Genomic DNA, 16,633 nt, shown 5'->3' on the forward strand with positions numbered 1-16,633 from the left:
ATTCTGTCATTTCATCACACTCCTTCTCCATCCAGTCTTGTTCCCTTGCTGGTGAGGAGTTGTGATCCCTTGTAGGAGGAGAAGTGTTCTGGTTTTGGGTGTTTTCATCCTTTTTGCGCTGGTTTCTTCCCATCTTTGTGGATTTATCCACCTGTTGACTTTGTAGTTGTTTTCTTTCTGATTTTGGTAATTTTAAGTCTGCAGCGGTAGAACTCATAAACCCCCTTTTCTTCCCCCCAGGTGTTCTGTCCCAGGGAGTTAGAACTTTACGATTTTCTGCTGTGCGGTTGCTGTTTTCCCTGCCCAGAAGGTGGCAGCCTAGTCACACTCAGCCTGCAGAGGCTTCGCTGAGCTGCTGTGGGCTCCGCCCAGCTTCCGTGTGAACTTCCCTGCAGTCCTGTTTATATGGGTGTAGTTAGAACTGCTTCCGCTATGTTGGCCCGCCCCTGTAGTGATGGAGTCTCTGTATTGGCGGGTTGCCTTGGTAGATTGCCCTGGGAACTGCAGGGTGCCTCTGTAATGGAGGACGCCCCTCCTCCACAGAGCTTGACTCTCCCGGGTTCAGTTGTGTTTGCAGTGGCGCTTTTTTTGCCCAGGAATCTCCTGGCTTGACTCCCTGTTTCAGGTCCCCTTGCTGGCTAAGAGGGGACACCGTCTCATCTGCTCTGCCTCCGGAGCCGCTGCGTTGGCTAAAGCTGCGGCTCTGAGATTCGTGGCGCTGGCCTGGCTCCCCGTTTCAGCTCCCTTTGCTGGCTTATAGGGGACTCAGTCTCTCTCACTCTGTACAGTGAGCCGCTGCCCCAGGGCGCAGGCCAAGCGGCCGCGCCGTTCAAACCAGCGGCGCTGGCGACCCGTGGGGCTCCTCCGCCTGTGAATCTCCTTGTCTGTGGGCAGTAAAAATCCGTCTGGAAATACGGCATCCACTTGCCCTCTGCACTTTCTCTCAGAGCTGCAATCCCGAGTTCCTCCTAACCGGCCATCTAGGATCTCCCAGTCCAGTGTTTCTCTTTATGCAGCTCTCTACTCATTGGTACTCTGCAGGTACTGTGTCCTGCAGACTCTAGCTGCCTTTGTCTCTCTGGACTCTTGGCTCCTTCTCAATTAAGGAAGTCTGCTGGGCTTTGCTTGGTTACCTTCTTCTGTCTGCATCATGATCTGGATACTCTTTCAAGGCTATAAACTGAAACAATGTTTGGACTCACCTCATCTCTTTCTCATCTCTCATGAGTCACTGTGCTTTGCTTGAAAACCATTATTTCATGTATTAGGATTTTTTTGATTGGTTCAGATGAAAGTATAAATTTGTTTCTTTGTTACTTCATTTTGGATGGAAGCAGAAGACAATAGAAGTTTTCATTTTAGTCTAATTGAAAATGGCTTTACGGTTAGAATGATGATCATTTAAAAAAATCAAGAGACAACATGTTGGAGAGGATATGGAGAAATAGGAACGCTTTTACACTGTTGGTGGGAGTATAAATTAGTTCAACCATTGTGGAAGACAGTGTGGTGATTCCTCAAGGATCTAGAACTAGAAATACCATTTGACCCAGCAATCTCATTACTGGGTATAAACCCAAAAGATTATAAATCATTCTATTATAAAGACACATGCACATGTATGTTTGTTGCGGCACTATTCACAATAGCAAAGATTTGGAACCAACCCAAATGCCCATCAATGATAGACTGGATAAAGAAATTGTGGTGTATATAGACCATGGAATACTATGCAGCCATAAAAAAGAATGAGTTCATGTGCTTTGCGGGGTCATGGATGAAGCTGGAAACCATCATTCTCAGCAAACTGACACAAGAACAGAAAACCAAACACTGCATGTTCTCACTTATAAGTGGGTGTTGAACAATGAGAACACACGGACATAGAGAGGGGAACATCACACACCAGGGCCTGTCGGGGCATGGGAGTAGGGGAGGGATAGCAGGGGGTGGAGGGATTGGGGAGTGATAGGATTAGGAGAAATATCTAATGTAGTTTACGGGGTGATGGATGCAGCAAACCACCATGGCATATGTATATCTATGTAACAAACCTTCACGTTCTGCACATGGACCCCAGAACTTAAAAGTATAATTAAAAAACCAAAAAAGAATATGGCTTTAATTTACCCTCATCTGTGAATGATAGTTTAGCTGGTTATGCAGTTCTAGTTTGATAGATATATTAATTCAACACTTTAAAGATACTGTTCTGTTGTTTCTGGTTTATTTTTGTTGCTGTTGATAGATCTCTCAGCCTGTCATTTCTGTCTATGTAGTCTGTCCTTTTTTCTCCATCTTGTAAGATTTTTTATTTTATTTTTTTTTATCCTATGCCCAAATATGGCTTACTTTCTTCATTTATTTTTTGGGGCTTCCCAAAATGAAGATTTGTGCCCATTAGTTCTGGAAAATTCTCAGCCATTATATCTTCATCCGTTGTGATCACCATTACCTTCCAACCTCTCTATTCTTAATTTCTGGAGCTCCACTTTGTTTTTTGTCTCTTGCTTTTGTTTTGTTTTGTTTTGGGTTTTTTGAGACAGGGTCTTGCTCAGTTGCCCAGGCTAGAGTGCCCATGGCATGAACACAGGTCACTGTAACCTTGACTTCCCGGGCTTAAGTGATCTTCCCACCTCAGCCTTCCAGATAGGTGTGTGCCACCACACCAGACTGATATTTTTTTTTTTTTTTTAAGAAATGAGATCTCACCATATTGCCTAGGCTAATCTTGAAGTCCTGGACTTAAGCCATCCTCCCACCTTGGCCTCCCAAAATGCCGGGATTACAGGTGTGAGCTACCACACACAGCCCGATCAATTTGTTTTATGTTAGCTATGGATTCAAGCTTATTTGGTCTGTCTCTTCCTTATTTTCCATATCTTTGTCTTTTTGCGCTAAAGTGAAATTTCTTTAGCTCTTCCTTCTTTTCCTGTGTATAAACAGCGATTTAACCTATTAATTTTAAATTTTTGTGATTATATTTTGATTTCTAGAAATTCTTTTTGTTTCTTTTCAAGTCTGCCTAGACTGCTCTAATTTCTTATTTAATTTCCTTTTTTTGCTGCTTTATCATATCTGTTTAGTGTTTTGTTTCTAATAATTTCATAAACTGAAATTTTGTAGGTGAATTCTTAGAGTAAAGCCTTTAGGAGAAGCCTCAATTTTTCTGTGTAGAGAAGATTTTTATTATGTAGTTTTTAAAACAGAACTTAAGATTTTTATTCTTCTTGTGTCATTTTTGTTAATTTGTGCTTTTCAAGAAGTTTTCCATTTCATTTAAATTGTCTATTTGCGTAAAGTTCTTCACAATAACTTACATTGTTTCTATCTGTAGGACCTACAGGATATTTTATTTTCATTTCTGGCATTCGGGTTATATGTGTGTGTGTTTGATCTGTCTTGCCAGGGTTTATTCATTTTATTAATGTTTATAAAGAACCAACTTTGGGGTTCAGTGATTTTTATTATACATTTATTTTCCATTTCATTGATTTTTGCTCTTTCTGCTTTGTTTTAGAGTTTGATTTGCAGTTCTTTTTCTATGTTTTTGAAATGAACACTTATGTGTTTGATTTTCAGCTTTCTTTTTTTCTAAACAGGCTTTCATAATTTGTAAATGTCCCTTAAAGTACTGCTTTAGCTGCATCTTACTACTTAATGAGTATTGTATCTTCATTATTATGTAAAATATTTATGACTGGCGGGGTGAGGTTGCTCACGCCTGTAATCCCAGCAGTTTGGGAGGCTGAGGCGGGCGGATCATGAGGTCAAGAGGTCGAGACCATCCTGGCCAACATAGTGAAACCCCGTCTCCACTAGAATACAAAAATTAGCTGGGCATGGTGGCGTGCACCTGTAGTCCCACATACTCAGGAGGCTGAGGCAGGAGAACTGCTTTAACCCCGGAGGTAGAGGTTGCAGTGAACCGAAATCGCACCACTGCACTCCAGCCTGGCGCCTGACGACAGAGTAAGACTGTCTTAAAAAAAAAAAAAAAATTATTGCCTTACCTTGTATTATATCCTACTTATTCCACATTTTTTCTCTTTTTGCCTTCTTTACCTCCTAATAAAATAGACTTCATAAAATATTTAAATTAGTGGAGATGGAAACAGGGATTGAAAAAATAATAAAGTCTATTATTTTAGCAGCTACCATAGAAATTTTCACATTAATTGGTAACTTATCAATACTAATTAGTATTTTTGCCCTCTTTCTGACTAATACAAGGACCTTGACATACTTTTCAGGCATGCACCACCACGCCCAGCTAATTTTTGTATATTTAATAGGATGGGGTTTCACCTTGTTGGCCAGGCTGATCTCAAATTGCTGACCTCAAATGATCTGCCTGCCTTGGCCTCCCAAAGTGCTGGGATTACAGGCACAAGCCATGGGGCCTGGCACTTGTTGTCATGTATTTTAATTCTATCTTGTCTTTTTTTTTAGCTCCATAGAAAATTATTATTATTATTTTATGCCGTATTTATGTAGATTAACCACTGTTTCTTTTTCTCTTTTTTTTTTTTTTTTGAGACAGAATTTTGTACTTGCTGCCCAGGCTGGAGTGCAATGGCATGATCTTGGCTCACTGCAACCTCTGCCTCCTGGGTTCAAGCGATTCTCCTGCCTCAGCCTCCTGAGTAGCTGGGATTACAGGCATATGCCACCATGCCCAGCTAATTTTGTATTTTTAGTAGAGATGGTGTTTTTCCATGTTGATGGTCTCAGACTCTCAACCTCAGGTGATCCGCCTGCCTCAGCCTCCCAAAGTGCTGGGATTATAGGTGTGAGCCACTGCGCCTGGCCACTTTTTCATTTTTTTCCTATCTTTATGCTTCAGTTAGGGATCACTCTTCTCCTCTGGAAACACATCCTTTAGAATTCCCTGTAGATTGTGTTTTTTAGTCACAAATAACACTTTTTTTTTTTTTGGTCTGAAAATGTCTTTTTGTCTATATTTTTGAAAGATATTTTTACTCTGGCAATTTCTGTTGGCACTTATTTTCTGAGTATACTGAAGATACTCCATTGTGTGCTGGCTTCTGTTATTGCTGTTGAAGGGTGTCTTAGTCCATTTTGCATTTCTGTAAAGCGATACCTGAGGCTGGATAATTTATTTGGTTCATGGTTCTGTAGGATGTACGGGAAGCATGGGGCCAGCATCTGCATCGGGGAGAGCCTCACACTGCTTCTACTCCTAGCAAAAGGTGAAGGGGAGCCAACATGTCACATGGTGAGAAAGAGAACAAGAGAGAGAAGAGGAAGGTGCAAGGCTCATTTTAACAATTAGTTCTCATGAGAACTAGTAGAGTGAGAACTCACTATAGTGAGAATGGCACCAAGCCATTCATGAGGGATCCACTCCCATAACCCAAACACCTCTTACTAGGCCCCACTTTCAGCATTGGGAATCTGATTTCAACATGAGATTTGGAGGGTACAAATATCCAAACTATATCAAGGAGTTAACTGTAAATCTGTCTTTATTGTAATTTCTGTATTTTTCATTTCTAGAAGTTCTTTTTAGTTCTTTTTCAAAACTGCTTTGTCGTTTTTTATAATCTTTCTTTGCTCATGTTTTCAATTTCTTTTCACTGAACATTGTATTTCTTGTTTTTTATAATTCGTACATCTGTTATCTTGGGGTCAGATTCTTTCTTTCTATCCCTCTTAATATCTTAATTCCTTTTATGATTTATCTTTGTGAACTCATTTCTTACCACTGTAGCAATAGGAGTTCCTTAAAGTCTAGGCTTAAGGTACATTCCCTCAGAGATTTGATTTTTTGTTGTTGTTCACGTACCTGACAGCAATATTGGTATGAAACCACATTAAACTCATTTCTTAGTGTAATGTTTTTCTGAGCACTCAAGAAATGTGAATTTGGGAATAAATCCATATGAGTCAGCTTATAGTTACATATTCTTAAGATTTTATTTTTTTTCCAGCCACCATTCCCATTGTGAAGAAAAAAAAATTTTCTTGTAGTCCTCCAGTTGGAAATGGGGGGAAGGGACTTTTTTCAGTATACCCATCTACTGAGTCTGTGTGCTTTTGGAGTCCCAGCTCTGTAGGGAGGAAGCCAAATTCTGCCTGTCCACTACCATGCTCATTCAGTAAAAAGTAAAAGTCCATAAAACACTAAGCACTTTTGAAAAAAAGTTGAATTTTATTAAGAATATTTAACATTTTTTAGGTATTCAAATGTAAAAAATATATATAAATTCCAAATCACTAATGACAGTTTCTTTATTAATGTTTTTAAATAAACCAGAACTGATAAATACGATAACTTGTTGTATTTGTAATAGCAAAGTAGTTATAGTATGACATTTCAACCAAAAATATAAAAGTAGGCTGTTCTATAAAAGAGATATTTGCCAAAGTAGTGTTCTTACTATATTTAGCTTAATAGATTGCAATCTGATTTATAGAAAAATGCCAATGTCAGACATTGATTTGTTCCCTTTTTTTTTTTTTTTTTTTTTTTTTTGCTGTTGTAAATAATACTGCTAAGAACATTCATGTCCAAGTTTTCGTGTGGACAAATGTTTTTATTTCTCTTGAGTATATACCTAGGAATAGAATTGTTGGATCACATAGTAACTCACTCTGTGTTTAACCTTCTGAGGTTAAACACACTGTTTTCTAAAGCAATTATACTGTCTACAGTGTATGAGGTTTCTAGTTTCCACTTTTTCACCAATACTTGTTACTATCTGTCTTTTGTATAACAACTATCCAAGTAGGTTTGGAGTAGTATCTCATTCTGGTTTTGATTTGCATTTCTCTAATTGATAATGAAGTTGAGCATCTTTTCATGTGCTTTCATTGTTCATTTAAAGAAATATCTATTCAAGTTCAAGTTTCTTTCCCTTTTTGTTTTTTTTTTGAGATGAAGGTTTACTCTTGTTGCCCAGGCTGAAGTGTAGTGGTGCAATCTTGGCTCACTATGACCTCCGCCTCCCAGGTTCAAGCAATTCTCCTGCCTCAGCCTCCCTAGTAGCTGGGATTACAGACATGTGCCACCACATGATTTTTGTATTTTTAGTAGAGACGGGATTTCACCATGTTGGCCAGGCTGGTGTCGAACTCCTGACCTTAGGTGATCCACCCGCCTCAGCCTCCCAAAGTGCTGTGATTACAGATGTGAGCCACCACACTTGGCATGTCCTTTTTTTAATTGGACTATTTGTCATTTTATTATTGCGTTTTAAGTATCATTATATATTCTATATACAAGTCTCCTGTTAAGTACATAGTTTACAAAAACATCCTCCCATTCTGTGAGTTGTCTTTACTATCTTGATGTCTTTTAAAAGGTCAAATTTTTCTAGTTTTGATGATACTCAATTTGTCTGTTTTTCTCTTGTTACTTATTTTTTGGGGTGTCAGTTCTAAGAAACCATTGCTTAATCTAAGGTCACGAAGACTTATGCCTATCTTTGCATCTAATTTTTTTTTAATTAAGAAGTTTTTATAGTAGTGCCAATAAAGAAAATCTTAAGAGGGGAAAAAAGCACTCATATTCCCATTAACTTAGGAGTTATTTACTTTTGCAGTACTGCCACTTCTCTGCTCAATATATACATATTTTCATTATGACTATTAAGTACTGTGTTGTATTCTGACATTTTTTGTGTTTATACATAATATTAATTTTGATTTTTAAGGCTACATAGTATTTCCAGTTTATTTCCTAATTATAAAACAATTTTATTATAGTTATGTTTCTTATATGTCCAGTTAACATTGATAAGTACCTAACTTTTTGCTTCTGTAAAATTATTTTCTTAGTATAACTTTGTAGGAATAGAATTATAGGGTCAAAAGATGTAAATACTTTCACAGCTCTTGTTTGAAGTCATATTACTTCTAGAAATTATTGTAATCAAATTCTACATTGCTTTCATTTAGTAAATGAAGTTGGTATATATTATAAGTTGAAGAATTTACTTTGTGGATAATGGTGTCAGCAGTCTTCCATCAAATTCAGGGTGAAGTGATAGGTGTATTTATTCATCCAAAACAAATGAAATGGTACTTTTATGAGGCACTTTGTACTGATATTTAAAACTAGGACAGGCCAGGCATGGTGGCTTATGCCTGTAATCCCAGCACTTTGGGAGGCCGAGGCAGGCAGATCACCTGAGATCAGGAGTTTGAGACCAGCCTGGCCAACATGGTGAAACCCCATCTCTACTAAAAAGTAGCTGGGCGTGGTAGCAGGTACCTGTAATCCCAGTTACTTGGGAGGCTGAGGCAGGAGAATTGCTTGAACCCAGGAGATGGAGGTTGCAGTGAGCCGAGATTGCGCTGCTGCACTCCAGCCTGGGCGACAGAGCGAGACTCCATCTCAAATAAATAAATAAATAATAATAAATCAATAAATAAATCTAGGACAGTTAGTTGCCTTTTTGACTAAAGATAAATATAACATATGGCTGGGTGCAGTGGCTTACGCCTGTAATCCCAGAACTTTGGGAGGCCAAGGCGGGTGGATCATGAGATCAGGAGTTTGAGACCAGCCTGACTAACATGGTGAAACCCCATCTCAACTAAAAACACAAAACTTAGCTGGGCGTGGTGACACACACCTGAAGTCCCAGCTAGCTATTCAGGAGGCTGAGGCAGGAGAATCACTTGAATGCAGGAGGCAGAGGAAGTAGTGAGCCGAGATTGTGCCACTGCACTCTAGCATTGGCAACAGAGTGAGACTCCATCTCAAAAAAAAAAAAAAAAAATATATATATATATATATATAAAAAACATATTTAAAATTTATATTATTGTACCCTCTAAGTAATAATAGTATAATTTGTTAAATTTTTTTAGGCTTCGGGAGCAAGAAAGAAAAGAAGCAGAAGAAGCTAGTCAAAAGGAAATAGAAGAATGGGAAAGAAAACTTCTAGCGCAAGCAGCTCCAACTTGTATGGAGACCATGTGGGAAATTCCAGCTATTGGGCATTTCCTTTGTTTAGCCCAACAAATTCTAAATTTGCCAGAAATAGTCTTTTACGAATTGGAACGTTGTCTTTTGATGCCTCAGTGTAATGCTTTTCTATCTAAAATAATGACTTCTCTATTAAGTCCTCCCCATCGCAGACCTACCTTACATCGAAGACCTACTTTGCCTTACAGGACCTGGGAAGCAGCACTGAGACAGAAAGTACAGCAGTGGTACACTGCTGTAGGGCAGACTGAAAATCCTGATAACTGTGCTGAAAAACTGGGTTTGTGTCCTCAGTTTTTTAAAGTTCTTGGAGAAGTTAATCCTTTGGAAGAAAAACCTTTTCACGAACTACCTTTTTACCAAAAAGTATGGCTACTTAAGGGTCTTTGTGACTTTGTGTATGAAACACAAAAAGAAGTTCAAGATGCTGTACTTGGACAGCCTATCCATGAATGCAGGGAAGTTATTCTTGGTTATGATTATTTGGAGAATGCTTATGTGCATTTTCCACAGTTCTGTGGTGCAGATGTACGGATTTATAAACAGAGACCCTTTCAAGCCCCAGAATTTCCAATTCCACCCATTAAAATACAAAGAGTACCTCGGATTAAATTGGAGAAATTGAAGTGTGACTATGTTAGTACAAGTAATGGAGAACATAGATGTAGAGAAAGCCTGCCCTCTGCATTCAAGAAAGAGCAGGAGAATACTTTTGATCCAGCTTGCTGCCCTGCTAAAATTATCTTGGATAATCATGACATCTCTGTTGAAATGGAAATAAAATCCAACTATGGAATTGGAATTCACAGGCCTTGTGAAATTAAAAAAACTGATTGTTATAAAGAAAATTTAGAGAAACCAGGGAGTCCAGGGGAAGTTACTGGCTTTGGAGAGCCTCTCAGTCCAGGTGAAATAAGGTTTGTAGAAAATCAGGAAAAATATGGTGAAGCTTCCAGAATAAAGATTGAACCCAGTCCATTAAAAGAAAATACTCTAAAATCTTGCCAAATACATGTAAATGGAAGTCACAGTGATCATCCAGAAATTAACTGCCACAAAGTTATAAGAGATATTCTATTAGAGCAATCACTACAGAGCCACAAGAAACTCAAACTAACTAAAATGAGGGCAAAAAAGAAGAAAAAGAAGAAAAAGAAATTGAAAGATGTTTTGAATGAAAAGTTACAGAGAAAACGTGAAGGTCTTCATTCTCTTGCATTCAAGTCTTACAAACCTGAGATCCAGAATAAGTTATTGATCATCAAAAAAAAAGCAAAACACAAGAAGCACAAATCTGGTAAGCTAATACAAGTGGATGGGAGTTGTAATTCAAATTGTTTTTTCAATTATGCATCATGGATGCTTTGATTGAGAGAGTAAAATGCACATGTGTGCATGCATGTATATTTGAGAGTCAAATTTTATTTTATATTCCATGAGTTAAAAGCTCAGAGCAGATGACATTTTATATTCTTCCAACAAAAAAAGTACTGATACAGTATGTTTGAATTTATTTTTCAGTTGAACATGTTTGGACATTATGTTTTTAGCTTTCTCTGGACCAATTTCTTTCCCATCACTTATGAGAATTTTTTTTTTCCAGGATAAGGGCAGTAAAGTATAGTAGGAAAAGCACTGATTTCAGGAAGTAACATTTCCAGAATTAAAGTTCATAGAAACTAGCTTCTGTTTTTTTCTCATATCATATATTTTTCAGAACTTTGTTTTCAGTATGTATTTTCATATCAAGAAAATATGTGGAATATGAGAAAATTACATCAATTAATAAGATATGAAGCGTAAAAGGATTTGTAAGTTTGTCTGTCACCAAATTTAAATGCCCTGTATATTTGTCACCAGTCTATTTAAACAACAAAAAATGTGATAAAGTCTTCAGTGGTTGATTGTTCTGTTTTTGAATTTCTTAGGTGCTTTTGCTTTTCTTGTTGTCTGTCTTTTAAATCCATTTATGTCTCATTTATCAAGCAGATAGGTGAGATAAAAGCAGATGATCAGTTTTAATAACCCTAATAAGAAGTTGATTGATTGGAAAAAAATTGGAATTAACACTAAAATATAGAGGTTCATCATCTTCATTTGTGGATTTCAGTTTTTTATTTCTTTCCTCAGTAAAAGTAAGATTTGGCAAAAATTTGATAATGAGTTGGAAAATGAGGGAATGAATCTTGTATTTAACTAATATAATTGGTATTATGTTTTAGTTATTTAAGTCATTAAATACAATTGGATGTGTTTTAAAACATGTATATAATATATTATTGGTAAAGAAAGTAGTATAAAATGTATTACAAAAACCAGGCATAATTTAATGGACTGAAAGTTTCAAAATGGTCCGCATTGATCTAAGTGATGAAAAACCACAATTTTTAAATGTTGCTTTTAGAAATAAGCCTTGTAAATTTTATAAGCAATCCATTTGCTTTTTATAAATTTAATTTGATGAATGTGGCAAGTTCACTTTGAACTATTAGTCTATAAAATATTAAATAATATTTTAAAATTAGAACTACTTTCCAACTCTAAAGTATGTAGTATATTATTAATATAATTGTAACCCACAACTTTTTATTGTTTATTACACTACTATTCATGTGCTCAAAGGCAATAAAGCAGTTTATAAAATAGACACTGCTGTAGCTCTTAAGCAAATTATACTGGTAGCAGAATAAAAACAGTGCTAGAAATGGATTAAAAGAAATTTATATTGTATGTGACCAAAGTATTGTTAACATTTTTAAAAACCAAAATCTAAGATATTTGGAGATCAGAGGGAAAATTGGAGGGAGTTTCATGTCCAGTTCTACAAAAATGAATGGAAACACTTGGAAGGCACATTGATATATTTTATTCAATAAGTACTCTAAGCCTTAGTTGAGGAGAGAAGGTTTATATGCGTGAAACAGAAAAAAATACACTTGTTTGTATTCTTATTTTATTCTCAGAGCAAATCTTAGAAAGCCAGGTCTTAAATGACAAAAATGTTTGGATCTGGCAGATTCAGTTTTGTCTGCTTACTTAATTAGTATTGGGTAAACATTGGCCAATTCCCTTTTTTCATCAGTTACTGAATTCCTTATTGATATAACAATGTTACATATAGAGTTACAATAACAACTAAACATTCATTTATATAGTTTTCAGTCCACTTGTTGTATCTAAGGCTTTACCCTGTTCTTCATTAGGTGTGATACATCATGACCTTTTGTAGTCAGTTTGGGACATACCTTAATCCAATCTTTACATTCTCAGTGTTTTTTAAAGTGAGCTCCATCTCATAGGTTTGGAAAATACTCCTCTTAAAGATTCACACTGTGCTTTAAGAGAGGTTCACAATTCATTTTGCAAAACTGATAATAGAGATGTTTTGAAATTCAGAAATCTTTGGATTTTAGAAGGGTATTATGGTGTCTATTATTAAGTAACATCTCCAGTAGGGCTTAGGTTAAGTAATATTCCCTGGTGGGAATTACTCCTGTAGTCAAACACATAGTTGCTACAGAAAAATGTATAAATTAGACTAAATGAAACAAAGACTGTAGAAAACCTTAAGTTGAAGTCAAGTTTTGTTACCATATAAATTAATTTTGAGACTTTTAGTTTTCAAAACCTTTTGACCTTTTAAGTTGTGAGTAAATTATTCTGAGCCTCTTTATTAAAGATTCTGGAAAGTCTCAAAGAAAAGAAAATGCTTAATTTTGTTTAACCTAGTATTTTTTCAAGTTTATTTTAACACAGCTTTTTTTTTTTCCAAGCAATAGTTACCAAAAACCTGTGTATTCTGTAGAATACACTTTGGGATAAGCTATGTCATCCATGACTTTGTATGAACCTTCACTTAGGGTAGACTATATTCTACATGTGGTTAATCTGGTCTATTTTATGTTGAGTGATACAGGCTCCAATTTTTGGTGGTATCTCCAAATTTTGTAAGCCACCTTATTGTATTGGCAGGTGATTTTTAGTAGAAGGCACAAAGAGACAATTTGATTGAAAAAGATTTGATAATTTTAGCACAGTAGGAGGCAGTTCTGGTAACATTTAAGCAATTTAATCTGTTTTTCAGAATTGGGGTTTCCTTCCTCCTTTTAAAATTTTGAATTCATTTTTACTCATATAGGCCTGTTCCTTACTCTTGGAAACATTATAGAATAAATAGAAGACATTGGAAACAATAATGTCCATTATCTCATGCTTGATCTTATATTTTTATTCAATGATAGAATAAGAGAAATATGACCTGGTGATTAGAAATTTTCCTTGATGACCTGTTTTCAAAATTTAAACATTTCTGAAAACTTTGTTATTTAAGCAAGACAAGCAAGAATAACTGAGCATAAATTAAAAATAACTATTTAGGAGTAAAAAAGAAAAAAACCCAAAGCAAAACAAATTCAGATCCTTTGGTTTTCTTTCATTGTTTTTTCTTATTATAAAATCAATACATTTTATTTAAAGAATATAGAGACAAGCAAAAAGAATAGCACTTTCCTTATCACCTAGTAAATGTTTGTTCTTTTATCACTTCCTTAAAGAAGCCTCCCATTATCTTTTGACTAGTTAAAAATTTCCCTGTTGTTTGTGGTTATAGCACCAGACACTTCTCCTTCATAATACTTATTATAGCTCCATTTACTTCTAGGTAATATTGATGATTGTCTCTTCTCTATTCTATAACATTCTTAAGGACAGAAGGATTATTTCTGGTTTTGCATCCCTGGCACTTTAGCAGTTTGGCTGATGCATTGTGTGGGAATATATTAAATAAGTAAATGAACGCATACATATAATATGGTTCACCTAGATGTAACTAAAACTAACTCCTTAATATGTATCTTTCAACATTTTTTCAAAGACTATATATTTTTAATAGGATTATGGTATACATACCATTTTAACATCTGCTTTTTACCTCTGTGTATCAGTATACCATGAACATCTTTGTGCAATAAATAGATCCCTGCAGCATCATTTTAAATGCTGTGTAGGGTTCTGTTTTGTGTATTTTGCAGTTAATTTAATCAATCTCCTTATTGGACATTTTGTTTGTTTTCACTAATATACTGCTATAAATTGTGTAGAGCAAGTCGAGTTGGCTAAAATGAATTAGAAATTCTAAGAATTAGGGGACTTTTTATAAAGTCTGAAGAAACACAAAAATGATTACAGATGCATTTAACAATTACAAAAAGCTTATGGTGTTTTAAGATACTTTCAACTAGTTTTGTTTGGAAGGTTTTCCCCCCTCAAATAGTCATTATTTTCCCTCCCTCCTTCCCTCCCTCCCTCCCTTCTTCCCTCCTTCCCTCCTTCCCTCCTTCCCTCCTTCCTTCCAATACAGAGAGATTTATTTACTTGTCCAAGGTCACACAGCTAGTAAGTGGCAGGATTAGGAGAAAGGATCTTGCAAGACAATTAGGATACCATTAAAGAGCTATGAAAAGAAGCTGGCAGGGGTAAGATGAAGGGGTAGATGTTAACTTTAAGAAAAAGAAAATTCTAAATCCAGGTAAAGACTGATTATATGACTTTTCTATCACATTGATAAAAGAAAATTCCATTTTGAGAGAGATGTTGCAGTAAGTAGCAGAGTTTGGCAACTGATTGAGTATTCTAAGTTAAAGGGTAAAAAGAAATGGGTGTTCAGGAGTTACTGAATTATGTGATAGGGTTAAAGAATTACCAGTATAATAAGAAATTTGCTCATAGACAAGGAGAGTGAAAGGAAAATCAAGTTAAGGTCACATTGCTTACTTGAGATAGACCACTCCAGAAATCCCTAGAATATAGTTAACTCAAGACATGCACATTTAGTAAATAAAAGTTCTGTGACTTTACATCCCAGGCACTTTGCAGATTCACTATTTAATAATATAAATGCTCTTGAGTTTTTACTTGTAACAATGATTAATATCTTAGTATTCATTTATTTATTAAGATTCTTAAGATGAAAGCACAGAGGAGGAAGTGAATGTGTTGGGATAATTTTAAAACATGGAAAGGCTAAATCTAGGAAAGCATTGAAGCGCCTTTTTTTTTTTCTTTTTCTTTTTCTTTCCCCTACCCCTCCCTGAGAGACAGGATCTTGCTATGTTACTCAGGCTGGCCTCAAACTCCAGGGCGCAAGCCATCCTCTCACTTCAGCCTCTCAAGTAGCTGGGAGCACGGGAGAGCTGGGATCACAGGCATGTACCACTACACTTGGCTTAAAGTGGATATTTGAGTATGAGTAGCCCAGTGGTCTGAGGAGTGAAGACAGGAAAACCAGGTGAAGGAGAGGGGTAAAGAAGAGGAATAAGAAACTGAGAAAGGGGAACAGAAAGGGGGATGATAATCACCTTCTTGTGTAAAGAAATGTGCCATTTCTTTTATAAAAGGGATATTCCCAGATTCTAGAAAACTAGGGTTTTATGCCTCAGTTACAGTATAAAATATATCTTTAGTTATAATTTTTCCTCTCATGTTGGGCATCCTTTTCTTAAGTTGTTCTAATCATATTGTTTTAGAAAGCTTCATTAGGGTATACTTTTGTAACATTAATTACTAATGTTTATTATATTACGGTTTTCTTATTTTCCAGGTACAGGTTGACACTTTTTGTACATGTCTGTTTTAGACTCAAGAGTGGTGTTGAGTTGTGTACATTTTAATTTGACTTCTGACTTCAGCATAATTTTAGGTTTGAGAATTTTATTCTATTTTATATGACCACGTAACTTAGGGCAGTGGGAGTGAAAGGCCCAGGATATGATCAAGTTTAGTGATAAGGGAATGGAAGCCCACTAGGGGGCAGTATGTAACTTACCCTGTATATATTTTCTCCTGAAGCAAAAACAGATCACCAGATAAAGGCGTGGTTTTGTAGTATCTCATGCTCCATTTTTTAAATAATATTTAATTTTTTTAAAGTGCTGACTTTTTACTGAAGAATACAGGAAAATTTATATTCAAATTGTTTTTTGAGGATATATACTGAAGGTATTAAAAACCAGTAAATGTGCATGTCATCCAACCCTAATGAAAAGGAATGCTGTAAATCAAACAGAAGCAGATTACATCCCTTTCAAAAATTTGAAAGAGTACAGTATTTTACTGTAAAAAGAGTACAGCTTTGAAGTGAGACAGAACTAATTTCACATATATGCTCCTAGTGCATTTTAGCTACAGCTCCTCCATCAACTTCTTTACCTGTTTATAGCCTGTTTCTTTGCCTGTGAAAAATGAGGTAATACTTGGCTGTGTTGTTATAAAGATTAATTAGAATAGCAAATGCATAGTACCTCACATGGAGCCTGGCACATGCTAGAAATCAAGAAATATATAATATTTGTGAGGTAGAATTACATAATGGGAGGAGCTTGGACTTCATAGTTAGAATCCCTGACTGTGGTGCATACTTACTGTGTGACACATAAGTAAGTTAATTAATCTTTTTGATCTTCAGTTATTCCATATTACAATAGAGTTATTACCTACGTGGGAGGGTTGTATTGAGAATTAAATAAGATAATTTATACAGATCACTTTACTAAACATCTGACACATAGTAGGCTCTCAATAAATGTTAATCTTCTTACTACCACTACTAGGTCATGTTGAAACTCTTTGGCAGATTATTTAAATTATTTAAAATCATCATCAATGTTTTCTTCACTA

The 16,633-nt window shown here is 35.9% G+C and overlaps 1 protein-coding gene across 2 annotated transcripts in view; it reads left to right on the plus strand.

Annotated features, from left to right (window-relative positions):
- Window positions 1-16,633, plus strand: part of BRD10 (bromodomain containing 10) — an 84,720-nt gene that overhangs the window by 32,877 nt on the left and 35,210 nt on the right. For both annotated transcript variants that reach the window (XM_012454529.3, XM_012454530.3), the window contains exon 3: window positions 8,842-10,256. In XM_012454529.3, the coding sequence (XP_012309952.2) occupies window positions 8,842-10,256 (1,415 nt within the window). The remainder of the gene's footprint in view (window positions 1-8,841; window positions 10,257-16,633) is intronic.

This window comes from Aotus nancymaae, unplaced genomic scaffold (assembly GCF_030222135.1).
Source record: "Aotus nancymaae isolate 86718 unplaced genomic scaffold, 86718_ANA_hifiasm-v0.15.2.pri h1tg000041l, whole genome shotgun sequence".
In the NCBI taxonomy this organism is placed as follows: domain Eukaryota; kingdom Metazoa; phylum Chordata; class Mammalia; order Primates; family Aotidae; genus Aotus; species Aotus nancymaae.